Source organism: Microcaecilia unicolor, chromosome 8 (assembly GCF_901765095.1).
Source record: "Microcaecilia unicolor chromosome 8, aMicUni1.1, whole genome shotgun sequence".
Taxonomy (NCBI): domain Eukaryota; kingdom Metazoa; phylum Chordata; class Amphibia; order Gymnophiona; family Siphonopidae; genus Microcaecilia; species Microcaecilia unicolor.
The window spans coordinates 209,724,403-209,744,462 of NC_044038.1; the positions used below are offsets into that span (position 1 = coordinate 209,724,403).

Consider the following 20,060-nt stretch of genomic DNA (forward strand, 5'->3'; position numbering starts at 1 on the left):
TATTCATTTGCATATGTATATATGCAAATGATATGCTAATATGCTCCGCCCATTCTTTGCCCCCCCAAATGAAACAGTCAAACTACGCCTATGTTTTTTCTCCTATAGAGAATGAGATCTCTAGATAGCAATTAGGAATCGAGAAGAAGGTTTGTTTTCAACCTAACCAAATAACCAAGCTATGCCACCAGTCTCAGAACAAGAAATCGAGCTGAATAGGATTACCACATCTAGACCACCATGAAATGTGGCTATGGAAGACTTATTAGTGAGTGCCATCAGATAAATTATAACTATGCTTAAAATTATGTTGCTCCCATAATTTCCAAATGTCTCCAGGCTGGAGATTTCCAGTAGAAGTGCTTTAGACATCTATAATTTTAACGGGCTGATAGTCAGCCTTTAGAGGTCAGTGACAGTCACAGCACTGAATGCCACAGGCAGCATTTGACCTGGATATTCCTTTCTGGCCCAAATCCATGAATCAGCATTGAATATCTGAGCTTGTGTGGCTACTGGAAGTTATCTGTGTACTGGCTGATCTTGTACTGGCTGATATTCAATCTTCTTGCTGTCCAAATTTTATCCACTTTGTGATCCAGTTACTAGTCTGAATATGACCGCAAACTGGATATACTCAAGCCAGTGGTGTAGCTAGGTGGGGCGCAGGCCACTCCCCTAATCAGATTACAAACGAAAACGGCGCCTACCTCGCCTGCTGCTGAGCCGCCACACAGCAGCATGGATTTTACTTTAAACTTTGCTGCAGACAGACTAACACTTCTTCTCCCCTTTCTCTCTCTCCCCTTTCTCATATCGTACCAAAACGACTGTCCTTGAGCCTCTTCTTTCCTCAAACACCCCCCCTCCCCACCCGAGCCTAGCAGACTAAAACCGGTGCTTTCGCTTTCTCTTCCCCCTCCCCCTCGGTTCCTCAAACTTGCTTTCTCTAGCAGCTCCATCTCCACCCTGTATAGTAGTATGCCAATCTCCCCAGATTTTCAGTGGCACTGTGCAGTTATGTGCTCTGAAAATGTGGGGGGTGGGGGTGGTTACATGTTAAGATAACTGCTTAGAAGCCCTCCTAACTGGTTGTCTCCCACAGAATATCATCCAAAAAATATCTACGGTTACAAAGTGATGCATTCAGCCCACTACTGTTAGTAAGGGGTTCAATCTCCAGCCTTCAGATAGCAAGAGGAACTGAATTTATCATCTTGGTCTATTGTTTTGGGTAGGAAACTAGCTCGCTCTATATATATACAGATGGAAACCTATGAAAAAAAGTACTTACCATAGATCCATACTTGTAGATGCACATTATTTCAATTCCTGAATTACATAAACGTACATTAGTATTTATTCTGCATGACTTTTTAATAGTTGCTCATGATATATGAATGATTAATGTTTATACTAGATGAACAAATAGACAATAGCCAACCTTGACGACACATGCTGTTACTCACAGGTTTCAGACTTGCTACACATGAGCAAGTGGGGTCATATGCACTGCCATCTAGTGATTTAAAGGATGGGAAATCCCATACAATCCAGCATTTTCTTCTGTTATGGTTACTAGGGTTGATGAAGATATCTACTGCTATTTCATACGTAAGAAAAAGAGACATGCAAACTGCAAGCAAAACAGACAGCAGTAGAGCTTGGGAGTTTCTTTCTTTCTTTCTTTCTTTCTTTCTTTCTTAGAAGTCCCAGATAACAATGACTAACCAGGAAGTATAAAGGACAGGGCTAGACTGAGGTTACCACTCAGGTCCATGACTAGACTGAGGCCTAGGGAAGGAGGAATCAAAGCCCCAGCATACACCACTACAACTTACATTTAATGATTGTGCCTGGCTGAGATAAGCTACTTTTGTTTCCTGTTTGAGACTTGTGAGCCTTTTCTCTGAGGTCTGGCTGGAGACAGACCCTAGAACTCTAAGAAGAATTGAGAAGGAGTTACAGGTTGTGTTTAGGGTGTGGCAGCCCCACCAGCTACAGACTGTGTTCTGGGCCTGCCAGCCAGAGGCCTGCTTAAGACTGCTTCTTGAACTACAGAGGCACTTTACCTTGTGTTCTTGGCCCTGTGACGTAACAGGCTTCAGGTTTCAATTAAATAAACATTTGTCTTCATTTATATCCCTTTGTCTGGTTGTGTTATTTCACAGGCCCACCCTCAACCCTCACTCCGGGTATCACATATACAAAAGTCCTTCATTAGAGATTTTAACTAGGAAATCAGAGGTCAGATGAATTGAAATGTGGCATCAAAGTGTAAGAAAGCCTGTGCTATTTTACAGCCAACAGAGAGCACTTGGCTGGAACATAAAAACACAGTTTTCATCTATTTCCAGATTGGAATCACAATGATAACAACAGAACAGGATAATTAAAAGAAAATGTATTTCAATAATAAATCTTGCCTCAGGTTAGTCTGCAACCAGTCACTCAGTACAGCACATACAAGGTAATTCTCTACAGGTTGCCAAAAGTTAGGCTCTGGGATGCTATGTGTTAAGTGCGAATTCTACATAGAAACATGACGGCAGATAAAGGCCATATGACTTATCCAGTCTGCCCATCCTCTGTAACCCCTAACTCTTCCTTTTCCTAATCGATCCCACATGCTTGTCCCGTGCCTTTTAAAATTGACTTGTGGGTTGTGTCCCTCTACCAGCAGGTGGAGATAGAGAGAACCTCCGAGGTTTGCTATATGTGGACCTGTGCAGCCAACTGAACCTCAGTATGAACGATACCAAAGCAGTGAAATGGAAACAATAGAAAACTCTCCTGACATTGTCAGACCAATTGCCCAACATACTTCCACCACTTCTATATTTATTTATTTAATTTTTTTAATCAAACAAAGGAACATGGAACCCCCCCCCCCAAAAAAAAAAAACTAACCAACTGCAACAAACCCTCAGAAAGTAAACCCAGGGGGGCCTCTGGATTGATCTGTTGGGACTAATGGAAAGAGAATTATCAGGTAAAAATTTATTTTTCCTTCCATGGCATCCCACAGATCAATCCAGAGACTTGTGGGATGTGCCCAAGCAGTCCTCAAGTAGGGCGGGACACCCCCAACCCGACAGAAATCACTGACAAGCCAAACACCACATCTTGACGAGCTGCCACATCCACCTGATAATGACGAGTGAATGTATGGACCGAAGCCCATGTAGCTGCCCTGCAGATATCTTCCAGAGAAAACAAACGGGAGTCTGCATAGGAGGAAGTTTGAGCTCACATAGAATGAGCACGAACTTGCAAAGGGGCTTGCTTGCCCAATGCCACATATGCCGAAGAGAAGGCCTCCCGTAACCAACGGACTATGGTGTCCTTGGACGCCATATGACCCTTCTTACTGCCTCCAAAAAGGACGAAGAGATGGTCAGAAATGCTCAGGGTAATCTTCCTGGCGGAAGGCCGGTAAATGCAGGGACTGCCCCAAGTGGAAATGAGAAACCACCTTGGGCAAAAACGAAGGAACTGTCCTAATCGATACCCCCGCCTCCGTAAAACACAGGAAGGGGTCTCTGCAAGAGAGGGCATGCAACTCTGAAATTCTCAGAGCGGAAGTAATGGCTACTAGGAAAATCGCCTTCAAGGTGAGATCCTTAATCGTAATCCCCGATAAGGGTTCGAAAGGAGGAAGCTGAAGCACTTTGAGAACTAGATTAAGGTTCCAGGATGGCAGAACTGGCATGTGAGGAGGGCGCAAATGATTTACGCCCCTCAAGAAATGAACCACATCCGGGTGGGAGGCGATGGACGACCCCTGAAGCCGGCCTCTAAAACATGCTAGAGCTGCCACCTGCACCTTAAGAGAACTCAACAAGAATGATTTTTGTACAGCCTCATGAAGATAACCAATACTGAAGCCGAAGCCACTGACAATCCCAAACTCGCACACCACGAATCGAAGGTACGCCACACCCTAGCATAAGCTATCGAGGTGGATGTTTTCTGAGCCTACAGCATTGAAGCGTTAACTGCATCCAGATACCCTTTTCTTCTCAACCTCGCCCTTTCAAGGGCCAGGCCATAAGACCAAAGGGGGAGGGATCCTCCATCGTGACTGGCCCCTGCAGCAGGAGACCATCCTGTGCCGGTAGCAGAAAAGGACGATCGAACAGAAGCCTGATCACATCTGTGTACCAGGGTCATCTGGGCCAATCCAGGGCCACTAGGATCACGTGACTGGGACAACTGGCAATGCGAGTCAGTAACCTGCCCACCATTAGCCACAGGGGACGGCATAGAGCAGGCCCCTGGGCCAAGGTTGAAGAAGGGCATTGATGCCTTCTGAGCCCAGCTCTTGCCCCCTGCTGAAGAAATGGGGAAACTTCGCATTGAATGCGGTGGCCATTAAGTCCATCTCTGGCATCCCCCAACAGGCAGTTATCTGAACGAAGGCCAGAGGGGAGAACGTCCACTCCCTCGGCTCCAACTGTTTGCGACTGAGAAAGTCCGCTTGCACATTCTGTGACCCCGCTATATGAGCCGCTGTCAAGAACGAGAGATGAGTCTCTGCCCAATGTCAGATCAGAGATGCCTCACGCGCTAGGGGTGCACTCCTGGTGCTCCCCTGATGGTTTACGTAGGTGACCGCAGTTGCATTGTCTGAAAGAACTCGAACTGGGCAACTGCGGAGAAGAGACAGAGACTCCCAAAGGGCCAGACAAATCACTCGTAACTCCAAGCGGTTGATGGACCATGACGCCTCCGTCGAAGTCCAAACTCCCTGGGCCGTCTGTTGCAGGCAATGAGCCCCACAGCCAGACAGTGACACATCCGTGGTCACTATCTTCCAGTCCGGGATTGCCAGAGGAATGCCTGACACCAGATTCTTTTGAATGAATCACCAGTGCATGACTTTATGAAGACGGGCCGAACATGGCACCCGAACCTCGTAATCCTCCGAGAGCAGAGACCAATGGCTCAGAAAGTGCCATTGGAGGAGGCGCATGTGAGCTCTGGCCCACTTTACCATGTTTAAGGTGGAGGCCATGGAACCTAGAACTTGTACATAGTCCCAAGCCTGTGGGTTTGGAGTTTGAAACAGCACTCATAACTGAGCCTGTAACCGCTGTGCTCAAGCTGAAGGAAGAGAAACTATTCCTGTTCGGGTTTCGAAGCACACCCCCAAGTATTCCAGCATTTGGGAAGGCGTTAGGCTGCACTTCAGGAAGTTGATCACTCGACCAAGCAACTGAAGCAACCCGACCACTTTGTTGGTTGCCCGCCGACTCTCCTCGCAAAAAGACGCCCGCACAAGCCAGTCGTCTAGATAGGGATGGGCCTGAATCCCTTCCTTCCTGAGATAGGCTGCCATTACTACCAGGACCTTGGAAAAGGTCCTAGGCGCTGTGGCTAGGCCGAAGGGCATCGCTTTGATACCCTGTTCGGGTATCGAAGCACACCCCCAAGTATTCCAGCATTTGGGAAGGCGTTAGGCTGCACTTCGGGAAGTTGATCACTCGACCAAGCAACTGAAGCAACCCGACCACTTTGTCGGTTGCCCGCTGACTCTCCTCGCAAGAAGACGCCCGCACAAGCCAGTCGTCTAGATAGGGATGAACCTGAATCCCTTCCTTCCTGAGATAGGCCGCCATTACTACCAGGACCTTGGAAAAGGTCCTAGGCACTGTGGCTAGGCCGAAGGACATCGCTTTGATACCCTGTTCGGATATCGAAGCACACCCCCAAGTATTCCAGCATTTGGGAAGGCGTTAGGCTGCACTTCGGGAAGTTGATCACTTGACCAAGCAACTGAAGCAACCCGACCACTTTGTCGGTTGCCCGCCGACTCTCCTCGCAAGAAGACGCCCGCACAAGCCAGTCGTCTAGATAGGGATGGACCTGAATCCCTTCCTTCCTGAGATAGGCCGCCATTACTACCAGGACCTTGGAAAAGGTCCTAGGCGCTGTGGCTAGGCCGAAGGGCATCGCTTTGAATTGAAAATGACGACCGATCACTGCAAAGCGAAAAAAAGCACCTGTGGGGAGGCCAGATTGGAATGTGTAAATAGGCCTCTTTGAGATCAAAAGAGGTCAAAAACTCCCCTGGCTGTACCTCTGCGATCACCGATCGGAGGGTTTCCATGCGGAAAAGCCGAACCCGTAAGGACCTGTTGACGCACTTGAGATCTAAGACGGGTCACCAAGAACCACCCTTTTTTGGCACCACAAAGTAAATGGAGTATCAACTGCACCCTCTTTCTGCTGGGGGTACAGGCTGGACGGCACCCAGTCATTGTAAGTTGAGGAGGGTGTGTCGAACGGCCCACACCTTGGCAGGACATTTGCAAGGAGATTCCAGAAGAGTCTACTATCGGATGAGCCAATTCTAACTTGTAGCCGTCTCTGATAACCTCCAAGACCCAGGAATAGGAACAGTCTGTCTCCAATAACCGGCTGGATATGGACCAGGGCCCCATCATTGGGCGGACCTGGCTGCGGGCTGGTTTCTGTTACCGGAAAGGAAGGCCCGCCTGTCACCTCGAAAGGGCTGAGGCCTCTGACAAGACCTTGCTCTCTGAAAAGAGGCCCCGCGACCTGGACGGTAATGCTGTGTATCCCTAAACTTAGGTCTAGGTCCCGCCGGTCGTACAAACTTGGACCTGTCCTCCGGGAGGCGCTCGCCCTTAGAGTCACCGAGGTCCTTCACAGTCTATTCTAAGTCTGTCCCAAACAAAAGCTTTCCCCTAAAAGGAAGCCTATCTAAACGTAACTTAAGAGGCCACGTCTGCAGCCCAATGCCGCAACCACAGCCAGTGACGCGCGGTGACCGCTAGGGAAACCTCCTTCGCTGAAGCCCTCAAAAGATCATAAAGAAGATCCGCAAGGAAGGCTAAACCAGACTCCAAGGCCAGCAAAAAAGCCCCGAGATCGTACGGAGAGGAGGCTTTCTGTACCCACGATAAGCATGCCCGCACCGTATAGGAGTCACAAACTGAGGCCTACAGGGAAATGGCCTCTACTTCAAAGGACAGCTTCAAGCAAGTCTCCAACTTACGATCCTGAGGGTACTTGAGCGCCGTGCCCCCCTCCATAGGGAGAGTGGTTTTCTTACTGACCGCTGTGATTAAGGAATCCGTAGGGACCTTCAGCAAGTCTAAGTCAGGAGCAGGTAGCGTGTAAAGATGCAACATAGCTCTAAGCAACCTTAAGCCCACTGTCCAGCATAACCCACTGTGCCGAAATAAGGATCTTCATGGCCTCATGCACATGAAAGGAACGAGGTGGGCATTTGGTGCCAGACATAATAGAGGGCACCGGACCTTTTCCCCCTGACGATTCAGGGGGGAAATGGCCAAAACCTCAAAAGCCCTAACAATCAGGGAGGGAAGCTCTTCCCTGCAAAAAAAGGCAGGCAGCCGTCGGATCATCCCCCTCCTCAGAGGGCAGGGTGAACTCATCTGCCAAATCTAGATTCTGAGGGAGAGCCCGGAGACAAAACCGGGCCATCTGTGTCAGCCGGGGCCATTTTGGCAGGAAAGACTGAGAGGCTGCAGCAACCGAAGTTTGCTGAGGAAGAGATGGAGCTGCCTGAAGAGAAGCTCCTGACTTCTTCAAAAGACAGGCATTGTGCATTAATAAAACAAAATCTGGGGAGAAAGGAACTGCAAGGGACTCCCCTGCTCCCTGTACATCGCTTCCCTCCATTGGAGCCTGTGCCACAGAAGAGTGCTGCGCCTCTTGTCTATCAACCGCCACGTGCGGAGTGGGTTGCGCCTGAGAGGAAAAAATGGCGCCCGCCAATGCGCGCTGCACTAACATTGTGGGGCTCTTTTACAAAGCAGCAATAAACCCGATGCAGGCTTACCGCATGCTAACCCAGAACTACTGGCTACTGGCAGTAGTTCCGCCTTGAGCGTGTGCCATTTCCGGTGTGCCAGAAATATTTTAAAAAATTTTATAGTGTGGCGCTAACCTGGTGGTAATCGGGTATCACCATGGCTGTTTGGTTACCATGGGAGCAGTTACCGCCACGTCAATGGGTGGTGGTAAGTGCTCCTGCCCCCACCCCCGCATGGCCACGCAGTAAGAATAATCTTGCCGCATGGCCATTTTTAGGGGCTTTTTACCCGCTGCGGTACAAAGGGCCCTAGCACATGGGAAAAACGGACCCCGCGGCTACTGCAGGGCCATTTCTCCCACAGCTTGGTAAAAGGACCGCTGTATATTTTCATTTGGCTCCAATATTTCCTTGACTCTTAATCTTAGCTAGGACACCTTGGCTCAAATGAGATAAAAGCCAATGTTGAGAAGAAAGTCAAACATCAAGTGGTCTACCTCCATCTCCATGTCTAACCTACCTGTGCCACATGTCATAACATGAAGACCGGAAAGACTGAGAGGCCCTTCTATTAAACCATGTTAGGCACTTGACACATAGCTCACCAAGCATTAACTGTTAGCACAGTACTTAAGAGGCTTTACGGTAAATTTGCAGTTAACACACAGTAAACCACATGGTAAGTGCATATCAAGGTAGGGGGCAAAGAGTGGGCATGACAGGTGTTCGACAGTTCACAGCACTTAGTGCGCACTGACCAATGAAAGTTAATGTAGGATAACTTACCACCTCCAAAATAGGAGGTGTTAAGTGCTTTCATTCTAATTCAATGGACAGTACTGCACACTATGTGCAGTTTTAATGTGGGACCTAAAGGGGCTAATGCTGGGAATGTCTCCAATCGTTGGTACTTTAAAATTGCAGCTACTGCACTGTAAAGTCCCATGTAATGCTGCGGGAACTACAATTTGTATTGCAGCGTAGTAGAAGGCTCCCTGAGGGGCCCTTTTACAAAGGCACGTAAGAGCCTACGAGCGTGCAGTGCATGTCAAATTGGCATTACTGCCCAGCTAGCACGTGTACCTGGTGGTAATTCTGAGTTTGGCGCACGCCAAAAACACACGGTAGAAAATAATTTTCTATTTTCTACCGCAGGGGCATTCCCGGCAATAATCGGCAGTTGGCGCATGCAGGATGGTTATCGCGTAGGTAATGTGTGAGCACTTACCACTAAGTCAATAGGTGGCATTAAGGGCTCAGGCTGTAAATATATACACATCGGTTTTCATTTTGCTGCACATCCATTTCCTGGCTCAAAAGTCCCCCCTTTTTTTCCAGACGTGCTGGAGAAATGGTCCAGCGCACGTCCTGTACAAGCACCCACACTAACGTAGCCCACGTTTTGGGGCGCCTTCATAAAAGGGCCCCTGAATGTCTTATGTGTCAGTACAACACCCTGCTGCATGAGTTTCCTATATAATTGTTATACTTTTTCTACTTTAAAAATGTGCGTTGCCTTCATAAATAACACATTTTATGAAGTAATTATAACAATTTACCATATGGATCTGCATCCACAAGTGTGAAAATAGGAATATGAAACGTATCCCAGAGTTTTCGTACCAACAGTCGAGTGTTCAGATCAGGGACACCTTTTCCCTAGACAAAATGAGAAAAGAAAACAACTGAAAATGGCAAGAGAATGTATTAGTTGAAAATGTTAAAAACACAAACCAGGAAACTCGAACGAGCATGGAATAAAACAAAAGATGAACATACACTCAACACATGGAAACAAATACAAAGAAAATACAAATACGCAATTAGATAGGCCATAAGATCATACTATTAAAACCAAAATAGGGACAGATTACAAAGACATGAAGAAATTATACCAACTCGTGAACAAACTCCTAGACACCAACTTGGTCACTACCATGAATACAGACATCCCATCTGCAGATAAACTTGTGAAGTACTTCAATTAAAAAATTGTAAACCTACGCAACACGCTACCTCAGAACAACACCAACATTGAAAACTTCCTTAATGAATTGGACCCAACCATTGGGGAATACCCGGCAGATCGGACCTGGTTAAACTTTGCCCTCCTTACCGTCGAAACAGTTATCCAGGCAATTAGTAGGTTTTCCAACACTCACTGTAAACTAGATACCTGCCCCAGATAACTACTACTACTACTATTAAACATTTCTATAGCGTTACTAGACTAACTAATGAAATCCGCCCCTGACTGCTTCATAGCAGACCTCACATCCCACCTAAATTACATGCTTCAGCAAGGCCTCTTCCCTAAGGAAAATGGTAATATCCTACTCACCCCAATACCAAAAGATACCAAGAAAAAAAACCAAACAAAATCACTAACTACCGTTCAGTAGCATCTATCTCGCTGGTGGTCAAACTGATGGAAAGCATGGTAACCAAACAACTTACAGATTACATGAACAAATTCTTAATATTACATGAATCACAGTCGGACTTTCGCCCCCTCCACAGCACGGAAACAGTATTATTCACTCTTCTAGCCAAATTCAAGCAGGAAATAGCAACAGGCAAAAACATCCTTCTCCTCCAATTCGACATGTCTAGTGCATTCGACATGGTAAACCAGAATATATTAATAAGATTACTAGATACGTTCGGGATTGGTGGAAACATATTTAACTGGATCAAGGGCTTCCTAACCACAAGAACATATCAAGTAAAATCAAATTCAAACATATCATCACCGTGGAAAGCAGACTGTGGAGTACCGCAACGATCACCGCTATCACCGATCCTATTCAACTTAATGATGACCCCACTTGACAAGTCCTTATCCAACCATGGCCTTAACCCTTTCATATATGCAGACGATGTCACAATATACATTCCTTACAAAACCAAATTGACAGAAATCACCAACGAAATCAAGCTCGGCCTGAACATCATGGATTCATGGGCAAATGCATTTCAACTAAAACTCAGTAAAGAAAAAACTCATCCTCTCATCCCAACACAGCACGGACATCCCCACAAGTATCAACACCCCAGATCACACCCTTCCTATCTCAGACAGCTTGAAAATCCTCGGCGTTACAATGGACCGTAACTTAACACTAGAGAGCCAAGTGGCATCCACAACAAAGAAAATGTTCCACTCAATGTGGAAACTCAAACGCGTGAAGCAATTCTTCCCGAGGGAAACATTTCACAACCTGATACAATCAACTTTGTAGCGCTATAGAAATGCTAAATAGTAGTAGTAGTAGTAGTAGTAATGGTACTAAACCATTTAGATTACTGCAATGGAATTTATGCAGGATGTAAAGAACAAACCTTAAAGAAACTTCAGACCGCTCAAAACACGGCAGCTAGGCTTATATTTGGTAAAATGCGATTTGAAAGCACAAAACCTCTCTGCGAAAAACTACACTGGCTCCCAATCAAAGAATGCATGCCTTCAAAATCTGCACCCTGGTTCACAAAACCATCTACGGAGAAGCCCCGAGTTATATGACAGACTTGGTCGACTTACCAATTAGAAATACATCCGAATCAACACGATCTTATCTAAATCTGCACTACCCAAGCTGCAAAGGACTTAAATACAAAACAACTTATGCATCTAGTTTTTCCTACATAAGCACACAACTGTGGAACGCATTACCAAAAACCTTGAAAACGACGTACGACCACCTAAACTTCCAGAAATCACTAAAAACCAACCTGTTTAAAAAGGCATACCCTACCGATCCAATTTACATGCCTAATTTATTTATTTTATTTATTTATTGCATTTGTATCCCACATTTTCCCACCTTTTTGCGGGCTCAGTGTGGCTTACAATATATTATGAATAATGGAAATACAATTTGTTACAACTTGGTTATGGATTACATTGTGAAGAGTTATGCGAGACAATCAAAGTATCGTTAAGGAATATAACAATGGAACAAAACCGTGAAACATTGGAAAGAGACAATGGGAAGCTAAAAGGGCAATATTAAGACTAATCTCTGCAACACAACCAAACTAAAGCACGTAATTACCAACATGGGCTTACCACTTGCTCTTTTGTGACTATTGCTGGCCCAACGTTGCTGCCAGTGGTACTCCCACTCCGAGCGTGCATCATTTCCAGGGGAAATAAAACCCCCCCAGAAATGGCTTGCACAGCAATAACCTGGTAGTAACCAGGCATTACCGAGTGCTGCCCGGTTACTGCCGGGTTAGCACGGGAGCCCTTATTGCCACTTTAATAAGTTCCTAATTTTTTTCCTGCCTGAAATCCGCCCTGTGTCACCCACTTCCTAAATTTAGAAGTTTAGTGAAACTTTGAGTATAAATTTAGGCATTCAGCCCTAGAAATTTTTCATAGAGGCCAATTTAGCAGAAAAATTCTCAAAAAGAAAATGAAGGGAGAATTCATCATGCAGCTTTAAGGCTCTAATGCCCGCACAAAGGCCCTATCACACGTTGCGAGAATTAACATGCGCTAAATGCTAAGAAGCCAATAGATATAAAATTTTAGCATTTAGCGCATGTTGATTTCCTTAAGGGCCCTTTTACAAAGGTGTGGCAGAGTTACCACATGGGTAGCATGTGCCAAACTAGCCCTACCGCCAGGGTAGCGCAGGAGCCTGGCGGTAGTTCCGAAGTTGGTGCATGCAGTTTACTGCGGTAGAAAATAATTTTCTATTTTCTACTGTGGGGGCGTTCTTGGCGGTAATCGGCAGGATGGCCATATATTTCCTCACACTGCCCAATTACCACAGGGATAGTGCGTGAGCCCTTACCACCAAGTAATTAGAAGCAGTAAGGGTTCACACGGTAAATGGCCAGGCGCTAATTTGGAACTTAGCACCTGGTCATAGAATTTCAGCATTTACGCAGACACGCTAAGAGGTGACCTGAGCGCGCAGGAAAATCATGTTGTCTCAGTCTTCCTTTATCCTTGATGCCTCTTCCAATCTTGATAAGGTTGTAGATTGGCTTGCTGTCAATGAACTGAAATTAAATCCTTCTAAATGCAGTTACATGTTTTTTTCCTAGCATAAATTTCCATCATTAGTTTGTTCTCCTTCAATTCATGGTACCCAAATTCCTCTTAAAAATTAATTAAGAATATTGGTGGGGTGTGTGTGTGGGGGGGGGGGGGGGGGTCACCTTTAACAGTGCCCTCACTCACATTCACTCTTCACATCTCTGTTTTAGTGAAAACAACTTCTTTGCTTTATGAAAGTTAAGTGCCAGCTGCCGATTGACAGATTAAGAATGCTCTTACTCCACTCTCTAGTTTTGTCATGTTTAAATTGCAATTCATTATTTCATGGTTTATCACAAACTCAGCTACGTATATCACAATTTATTTAGAATAGTTCCATTACATTGCTTTTTGGTGCAAGGAAATATGATAGGGTCTCACTTCTACCTAACACCCTATCATATTTTGTATTACATTGAAAATCCTTATTCTTTCTCATTGGGCATTTCATTCTGGCTTTCCACCATTTCTTTTTAACTCTCTCTTATATTCTATTCCCCTTTATTGGTAATTCCCTTTCATCTTCAGATTTGACAGGACTTCGTTCATCACTCTTGTTTTCAGGTCGTGGCACCTGCTCTGTGGAATGTTTCTCATTATATATTGAGATGTCTTACAATAAATTTACATCTGCCACGACAACATACTATTTCACCCAAGCATTCTCTACTGAATAACCTTTTGAGTAGCTTCTGGAGCTCCTGCCTGTTTTTGCAGGGATTTCCTTTGGCAAGGTCCTTATCCAAATTTTCACTTTTCTAGTGATACTGTAGTCCTTTTCCCCATTTAGAATTTTCTCTCTACTTAGATTTTAGGTATGCCTTCTGGTATTTTAAACATGATTGTAACCTAGTTCCAGTGCATTTTTTCTAGCAAAAAAGGTGCCGGTACTCGATTGCCTGGCCACACTTCAGGGGTGGGGTGATCACTGAGAAGGGCGACAAAAATGATAAAGGGGATGGGACGGCTTCCCTATGAGGAAAGGCTAAAGCGGCTAGGGCTCTTCAGCTTGGAGAAAAGGCAGCTGAGGGGAGATACGATAGAGGTCTATAAAATAATGAGTGGAATTGAACAGGTAGATGTGAAGCGTTTGTTCACGATTTTCAAAAACACTAGGACTAGGGGGCATGCGATGAAGCTACAATGTAATAAATTTAAAACGAATAGGAGAAAATTTTTCTTCACTCAATGTATAATTAAACTCTGGAATTCGTTGCGAGAGAATGTCGTAAAGGCAGTTAGCTTAGCAGAGTTTTAAAAAGGTTTGGACGGCTTCCTAAAGGAAAAGTCCATAGACCGTTATTAAATGGACTGGGGAAAATCCACTATTTCTGGGATAAGCAGTATAAAATGTTTTGTACATTTTTGGGATCTTGCCAGGTATTTGTGACCTGGATTGGCCACTGTTGGAAACAGGATGCTGGGCTCGATGGACCTTTGGTCTTTCCCAGTATGGTAATACTTATGTACCCACCCCACAATAGCCAGGCCCCCTGCAACCAGTCACAGAAGTTATGACAAAGCAGAATTGGTGAGCCTGAGTTCTTTCATTAAAACTTGAGGACCCTGGGTCAATTTTAGCAGACAATGGAAAAGGTGCTGGTATTCAGTACAACCAAGTACCCCCTCAAAAAAAGCCCTGCCTAGTTCCATGTGTTTCCCTAGTCTGTGTCTCCTTCTCTTTGTTTAATCTTATAGTTTGTATTGTAAACGGCTGAGATGTTTTACTGACTTTGCGGCATATCGTATATAGTTATAGATGATGATGTAAATATGGAAGGTCGACACTAGCAGCAGAATTAGAAATTAGAGTACGTAGAATCCCAGGTGTTCGGTTCATTGTCATGTGGAAAATATAGAGAAAGGAATTACAGAAATTTATTGATTACAGGTTAATTGAATCACAGCACAAATGAGCGAAAGAATCCTGATGATAAAACTACTGATGCAAATCATGGAAACTTTAAGCTACCAGTAGAGGGGGTAACCATTTCCTAAAGTAAAGACACTGCACTTAATACCTGGTTGTTATGAACTGATGGCTTTGATTCTAAAGAGGAAACAAACTAGTGACCTTCCGAGCCTTGAACTCTCCTGAAAGGCAATTCATTAACTCAGCATTAAGCAACACAGAGGCCATCATTACATCTGTATATATTTTTTAAAACAAAAGGAAGTTGACTATACTAGGCCGAACTTGTTTTCCAATAAGTTCCTGGGTTGCCAGAAGCAATGGATATTTCCTATAACACCCCATAGTCACTGTGCTATATTCCATATATGTGATGCTCCATGTATGTTACCATGTAACGCATGACCATTTGTAATTCTGTTAACCGGAAATGGCAACTGCCATTACGGCAAATGTAAGCCACATTGAGCCTGCAAATTGGTGGGAAAATGTGGGATACAAATGCTATAAATAAATAAATAAACTCCTTTCCTATCACCTACTTAAATTCTGTACAGTTCAAAGGCTCAGATACATACCGTAATCATTATGCAGGGAGGCACCTTCTTACAGAAATCATCGTTTAACAGTCGCTGGAATGTAGCATCCTTTTCAATAATTAGAATAAATTTGGCATCGGAGGTCAAATCTTCAGTGTTAAGGCTGGAAGCAGCACCATGGCCTTGAATGTTAATAATTAAGGGGACCTTTTACTAAGATGCAGTGAAATCTAGGCTTAGTGCATTTTAACATGGGACTTTCCTACTTGCTAAGCCCAGATTTACAGTGGCATTACATTTTCTTGTGCTTATATTCCCATTAGCGCATGATGCCTGCAAAAAAAAAAAAAAAAATAGTACGGGAGCACACTGACTCCTAAATAGGAGGCGATAAGTGCTCCCATGATAACCCTGCATTATCCAGTTGGCATGCGCTAAAGCGAACATGTATGTTGAATAATGTAGGAATGCCCACTTTTCATTCATAACATGCCCCATGTAAAAAAATGTTTATAGAAAATAGCTAACCGGTGCTTAGCACGCACAGACATAATACTGCAAAAAGCTTTAACGCATTTTGCAATAGCCTGTTTTTCCCACGCTAGGCGCATGCTAGAGTTTAATGCCTTTTAGTAAAAGAGCCCTAAATCAAAGAATGAATGTGTCAGTTTCTGAGCCAGACACTGGTACACATAGCTCAATTTTAAAGTGATCATCACACTATTTCAAAGTAATAAATAAAAAAAAGACATTGAGAGGATATGGTTTAAATTGGAAAGGTTTCTGCTTTTAGTCTTTTTTTGTTTACTTCATTGCACACAACTTAAAGGATACTTGTAATTCCGTGAATATTTGATGGAACAAGGACTGACTAGAACAACAGAAACAAGAAATATTACTTGTACTATAACAACACAAAATGGCAACAGTAACTAATCCTACAATGAATATCTCCTTCTACTTTGCAGTAATCACCATGCAATCTGAGAACGCTGAAACAAATTAGATCAGCTTTTCCCGAGTCGGTCCTGGAGTACCTCCTTGCCAGTCAGGTTTTCAGGATGTCCACAATGAATATGCATGACATTGATTTGCATACACTGCCTGCATTATATGCAAATCTCTTTCATGCATATTCATTGTGGATATCCTGAAAACCTTACTGGCAAGGGGGTGCTCTAGGACCGACTTGGTAAACACTGAATTAGATGATTCGTTTGGTAATTAAAAGAGATACAACCTTAAAGATGGGATATTAGTATTTCAAGTTTTATTTTTTAATGAAGCTGTGTTAGACGCTAACACGCACCTAATGCAGCAAAATTGTCTAACGTGGGACACACTAATGCGTTCTGTGTTAGTTTTTGGAGTGTGCATACTAACCATGCAGTATTCCTGGGCTAACCAGTTAGAACGCCTATATTACCGCACACTAACTGCTTAAAGGACAGTTGAGGGAGCCCTTACCACCTCCTTAACAGATGGTAGTAAGTGCCCATGTTATCCTTTATTGCAAAAAAATGTACATCACATAACACCGCTAAATTTCACCCCCGAAATGCCCACTCTCAAAATGCTTTTCTCTGGACAAATATCGGACTTATACGTTTTTTTTTTTGTTTGATTATATGGTTTAAATGTTTTTGTATGAGAAACACGGCCATCTGCCCCTTGTGCCTTTTCTTTTTTGCACATTTTTTTTCTTTTGAAAATGAATCCCTTAATATACAGACAAGCTGATAATCTGAAGGTTCTGCCTAGTGCTCTGGTTTCAAACTACAGATATTCTGCTATACCTAAGTATCACGTACCATGGTATTACCAGCACAGTTCACTTTAGTGCCATCTTCCATGTAGCATAAATCACCAGCAATGCAGCCCTTGGATGTGGACAACTAGAGGAAAAAAGATTTTTAACAAGTATGATTTTATTACATACTAGTAAAAAAGCCCCGTTTCTGATGCAAATGAAACGGGGGCTAGCAGTGTTTTCTTTTCTTCTGTATGCATGTGGGAGTGTGTGTGTCCGTGCCCTCTGGCCTCTCTCCCCTCCCCCCTCTGAGTCCTTCACTGTTACAGAGCCAGCGATTTGATTTCGTGCTCTGCTGTTTTCCTTCACTGACTGTGTTACAGAGAGGGCGGGGCAGACACTCATAGGGAAACCGGATATCTCGCCCCCTTCACACTTCCGGCTGGAGGCTTCATAGAACGTTGGTGTTGCCTTTTATATTGAGAGATGTGGTGTGAAAAGTGTTTAACTTCTAGTTGTGTATTATTTCAGGGACAGTATACATTTCATTTTTTTAAACAAGATGGGAAAGCATGCAGAGAATAGTTTATGTAATTCTGTCCAAGTCCTCAATTGACTTTACAGTGTAAAAACAGGGTGCCACCATCCCACAGCAACAACAGGTTACACATAACAACTATTAAGAAAGCTAAAAAATAAAAAGCCTAATCATCACTAAGATGCAGCCCATCAGGGATAGGGATGTGGCAGCACTGGGCTGTATGGTGGAAAAAAAAACCACGTGGAAAAGATTTATGCCTAATCTCTCTTTGTGTGTATGTGTGTGGATTTCCCTGAGTGTAGCGTGTGTGTGTCTGTTCCTATGTGTTGTGTCTGTGTATGTATATTTATATTTAACTTTGTTGTGTATGTGTCTCTGTTTTGTTTGTGTGTCTGTCTGTGTATAGTATGTGTTTATAACTGCATATGTATGTGTTTTTATGTGTGTGTGCATGCATGTATGTTTGTGTTTGCTCTGTGTGACTGACAAAGTAAAGAAAAGGGAAGAGGTAATTTGCAAGAAGCATTTTCCTAACCGTTAGGATTCACTGTATTAAAATCTCAATGCTGCAGAAGCTGGAACTGTTTCTCCCACGGAAATACATTGGGCCATTATGGGAGTTTCTAATTTTTGAACTTGATGCACCTCTTAACCACTATTTATCAATATGTTTCTTCGTAAAATAAAAAAAAAGAATTTTGAAGTGTTCAATGATTTAAAACTCACTTTGGTGCTTATTTTTAGAAACATTTTTTGGGTGTTGGACATGTATAAATTGGAATTTAGGTCCAGTGAAAATCCGCCTAGGTGGAAGAACGCTGAAATCCCACGAAAGGTACACAACAGAAAAGACAGTGGGAAGCAGACCATGCACCCAAGAAAACCAGGATAAAAAGTCTAAAGTCTGTAGTGGGTTTTATTGATCAGATACTTGACACAGTACTGTGTTTCGGCCACAGGCCTTCTTCAGGAGTCTTTTTTGCTGATCTGAAAGTCAAATGTACCTCGGACATTGATCCTGTCAGTTGGTCTTGAAAAAGACTTTTGTTGAATATAGCACAGAACACCAAGTGAGTGCTTTTTCAAGACCGACCAACAGTATCAATATCTGAGGTACATTTGATATTGAAAGTCTTTCAGGTCAGTAGAAAAGACTCGTAAAGCAGGCATGTGGCCGAAACACAGTACTGTGTTGAATCTCTGATCAATAAAACCCACTACAGACTTTAGACCTTTTCTCCTGGTTTTCTTGGGTGCATGGTCTACTTTCCACTGTTTTTTTATAAACCGGAATTTAGACATTTTTTTAAACATCTAAATCCCAATTTTACAAAAATGGGAAATACATGTTTAAAATTCTAAAATGAGCATATGGTCAGGGGGCATGTGCTGGGTGGGCCTAAAAAAATAAACAAGTATTCCTCATTTCAGAAGGGGAATGCACATCTATGTCCAATAAGATCGACCTTGGGATTTACACTTGCTACCCAGGATGTCTAGGTTTAAGAAAAATGCTCCCATTGAGCAACGCTCCACTGGAGGGATTAGGGGAGGTGGCTCTCTTAATTCCACAGTCGTTGATGTACCCCCCTCCCCCCCAAACCAAAACTGGTAAGAGACACCAGACTGTGCGACAGCTTCAGGAAACATAAATGCTTATATGCCCATGTTGCCACATTCATATTTTAGACATTTATGTTTCTAAAATAGATGCTCCTGCTGCATATAATCAGAGTCTAAATGACCATTTCCCTGTGTTTTTTAGAACAGACCCTAGGTTGGCAGATCCTGAGACATCCTGATTTAAATGTCTCAATTCCGATTCATATGTCCTTTCTTAAAATCCATCTCATTGTGACAGAATAATCTGTGACAAGAAAATGTAGTGTCACATTCTGGCCCCAAATGGTATTTGCAGTAGCAAAGCCTGGTGTACCTGACACCTAGACAGAGCCAATGGATTTAGGACTAAGCCATGTCCCTCAAATTTCTGGAGCACAATAATATGTTGAGAGAGGAGAATCTGGAATGCAAAGAGTGAATCTAGAATGAAAAGGTGCCACTGCCTGCTGACAAATGATTCAGAGGCCCATAGGAAGAGTCAGACAAGAGAAATGTAAAAAAACATCAAGGATATAGAATTCTTGGGCATAGTTTAATAATTTAGAAGAATAAATAACGAATTGAGAAACCAATAGTAAACAAATATGATTGTTCGCTGAATAAAACATTGCAATTTCTTTAACAAAGTTTCTTATAAAAAAAAAAAAGTTATCTATACAGAAATTGTTTCAAAAACTTCCACTTACTATATGTAGACTTCTCCTAGGTATCTTTAGCAAGCAGGAAATATCATCAATAATATTGTCCACAATATGCTGGCTACCAAACAGTTGCACATTAGTGTAATAAATGTCTCTGTCAAGACAAATGCAACAACACATTTGTTTCATTTGTTTTT

The 20,060-nt window shown here is 43.5% G+C and overlaps 1 protein-coding gene across 1 annotated transcript in view; it reads right to left on the bottom strand.

The window, feature by feature from the left end:
- The window catches only part of SPO11 (SPO11 initiator of meiotic double stranded breaks), a 47,269-nt gene that overhangs the window by 12,195 nt on the left and 15,014 nt on the right, over nucleotides 1-20,060 (bottom strand). The window contains exons 5-10 of the mRNA XM_030212674.1: nucleotides 19,909-20,017; nucleotides 17,120-17,203; nucleotides 16,143-16,179; nucleotides 15,348-15,457; nucleotides 9,367-9,466; nucleotides 1,295-1,332 (exon numbers count right to left, since the gene is read on the bottom strand). Of these exons, the coding sequence (XP_030068534.1) occupies nucleotides 1,295-1,332; nucleotides 9,367-9,466; nucleotides 15,348-15,457; nucleotides 16,143-16,179; nucleotides 17,120-17,203; nucleotides 19,909-20,017 (478 nt within the window). The remainder of the gene's footprint in view (nucleotides 1-1,294; nucleotides 1,333-9,366; nucleotides 9,467-15,347; nucleotides 15,458-16,142; nucleotides 16,180-17,119; nucleotides 17,204-19,908; nucleotides 20,018-20,060) is intronic.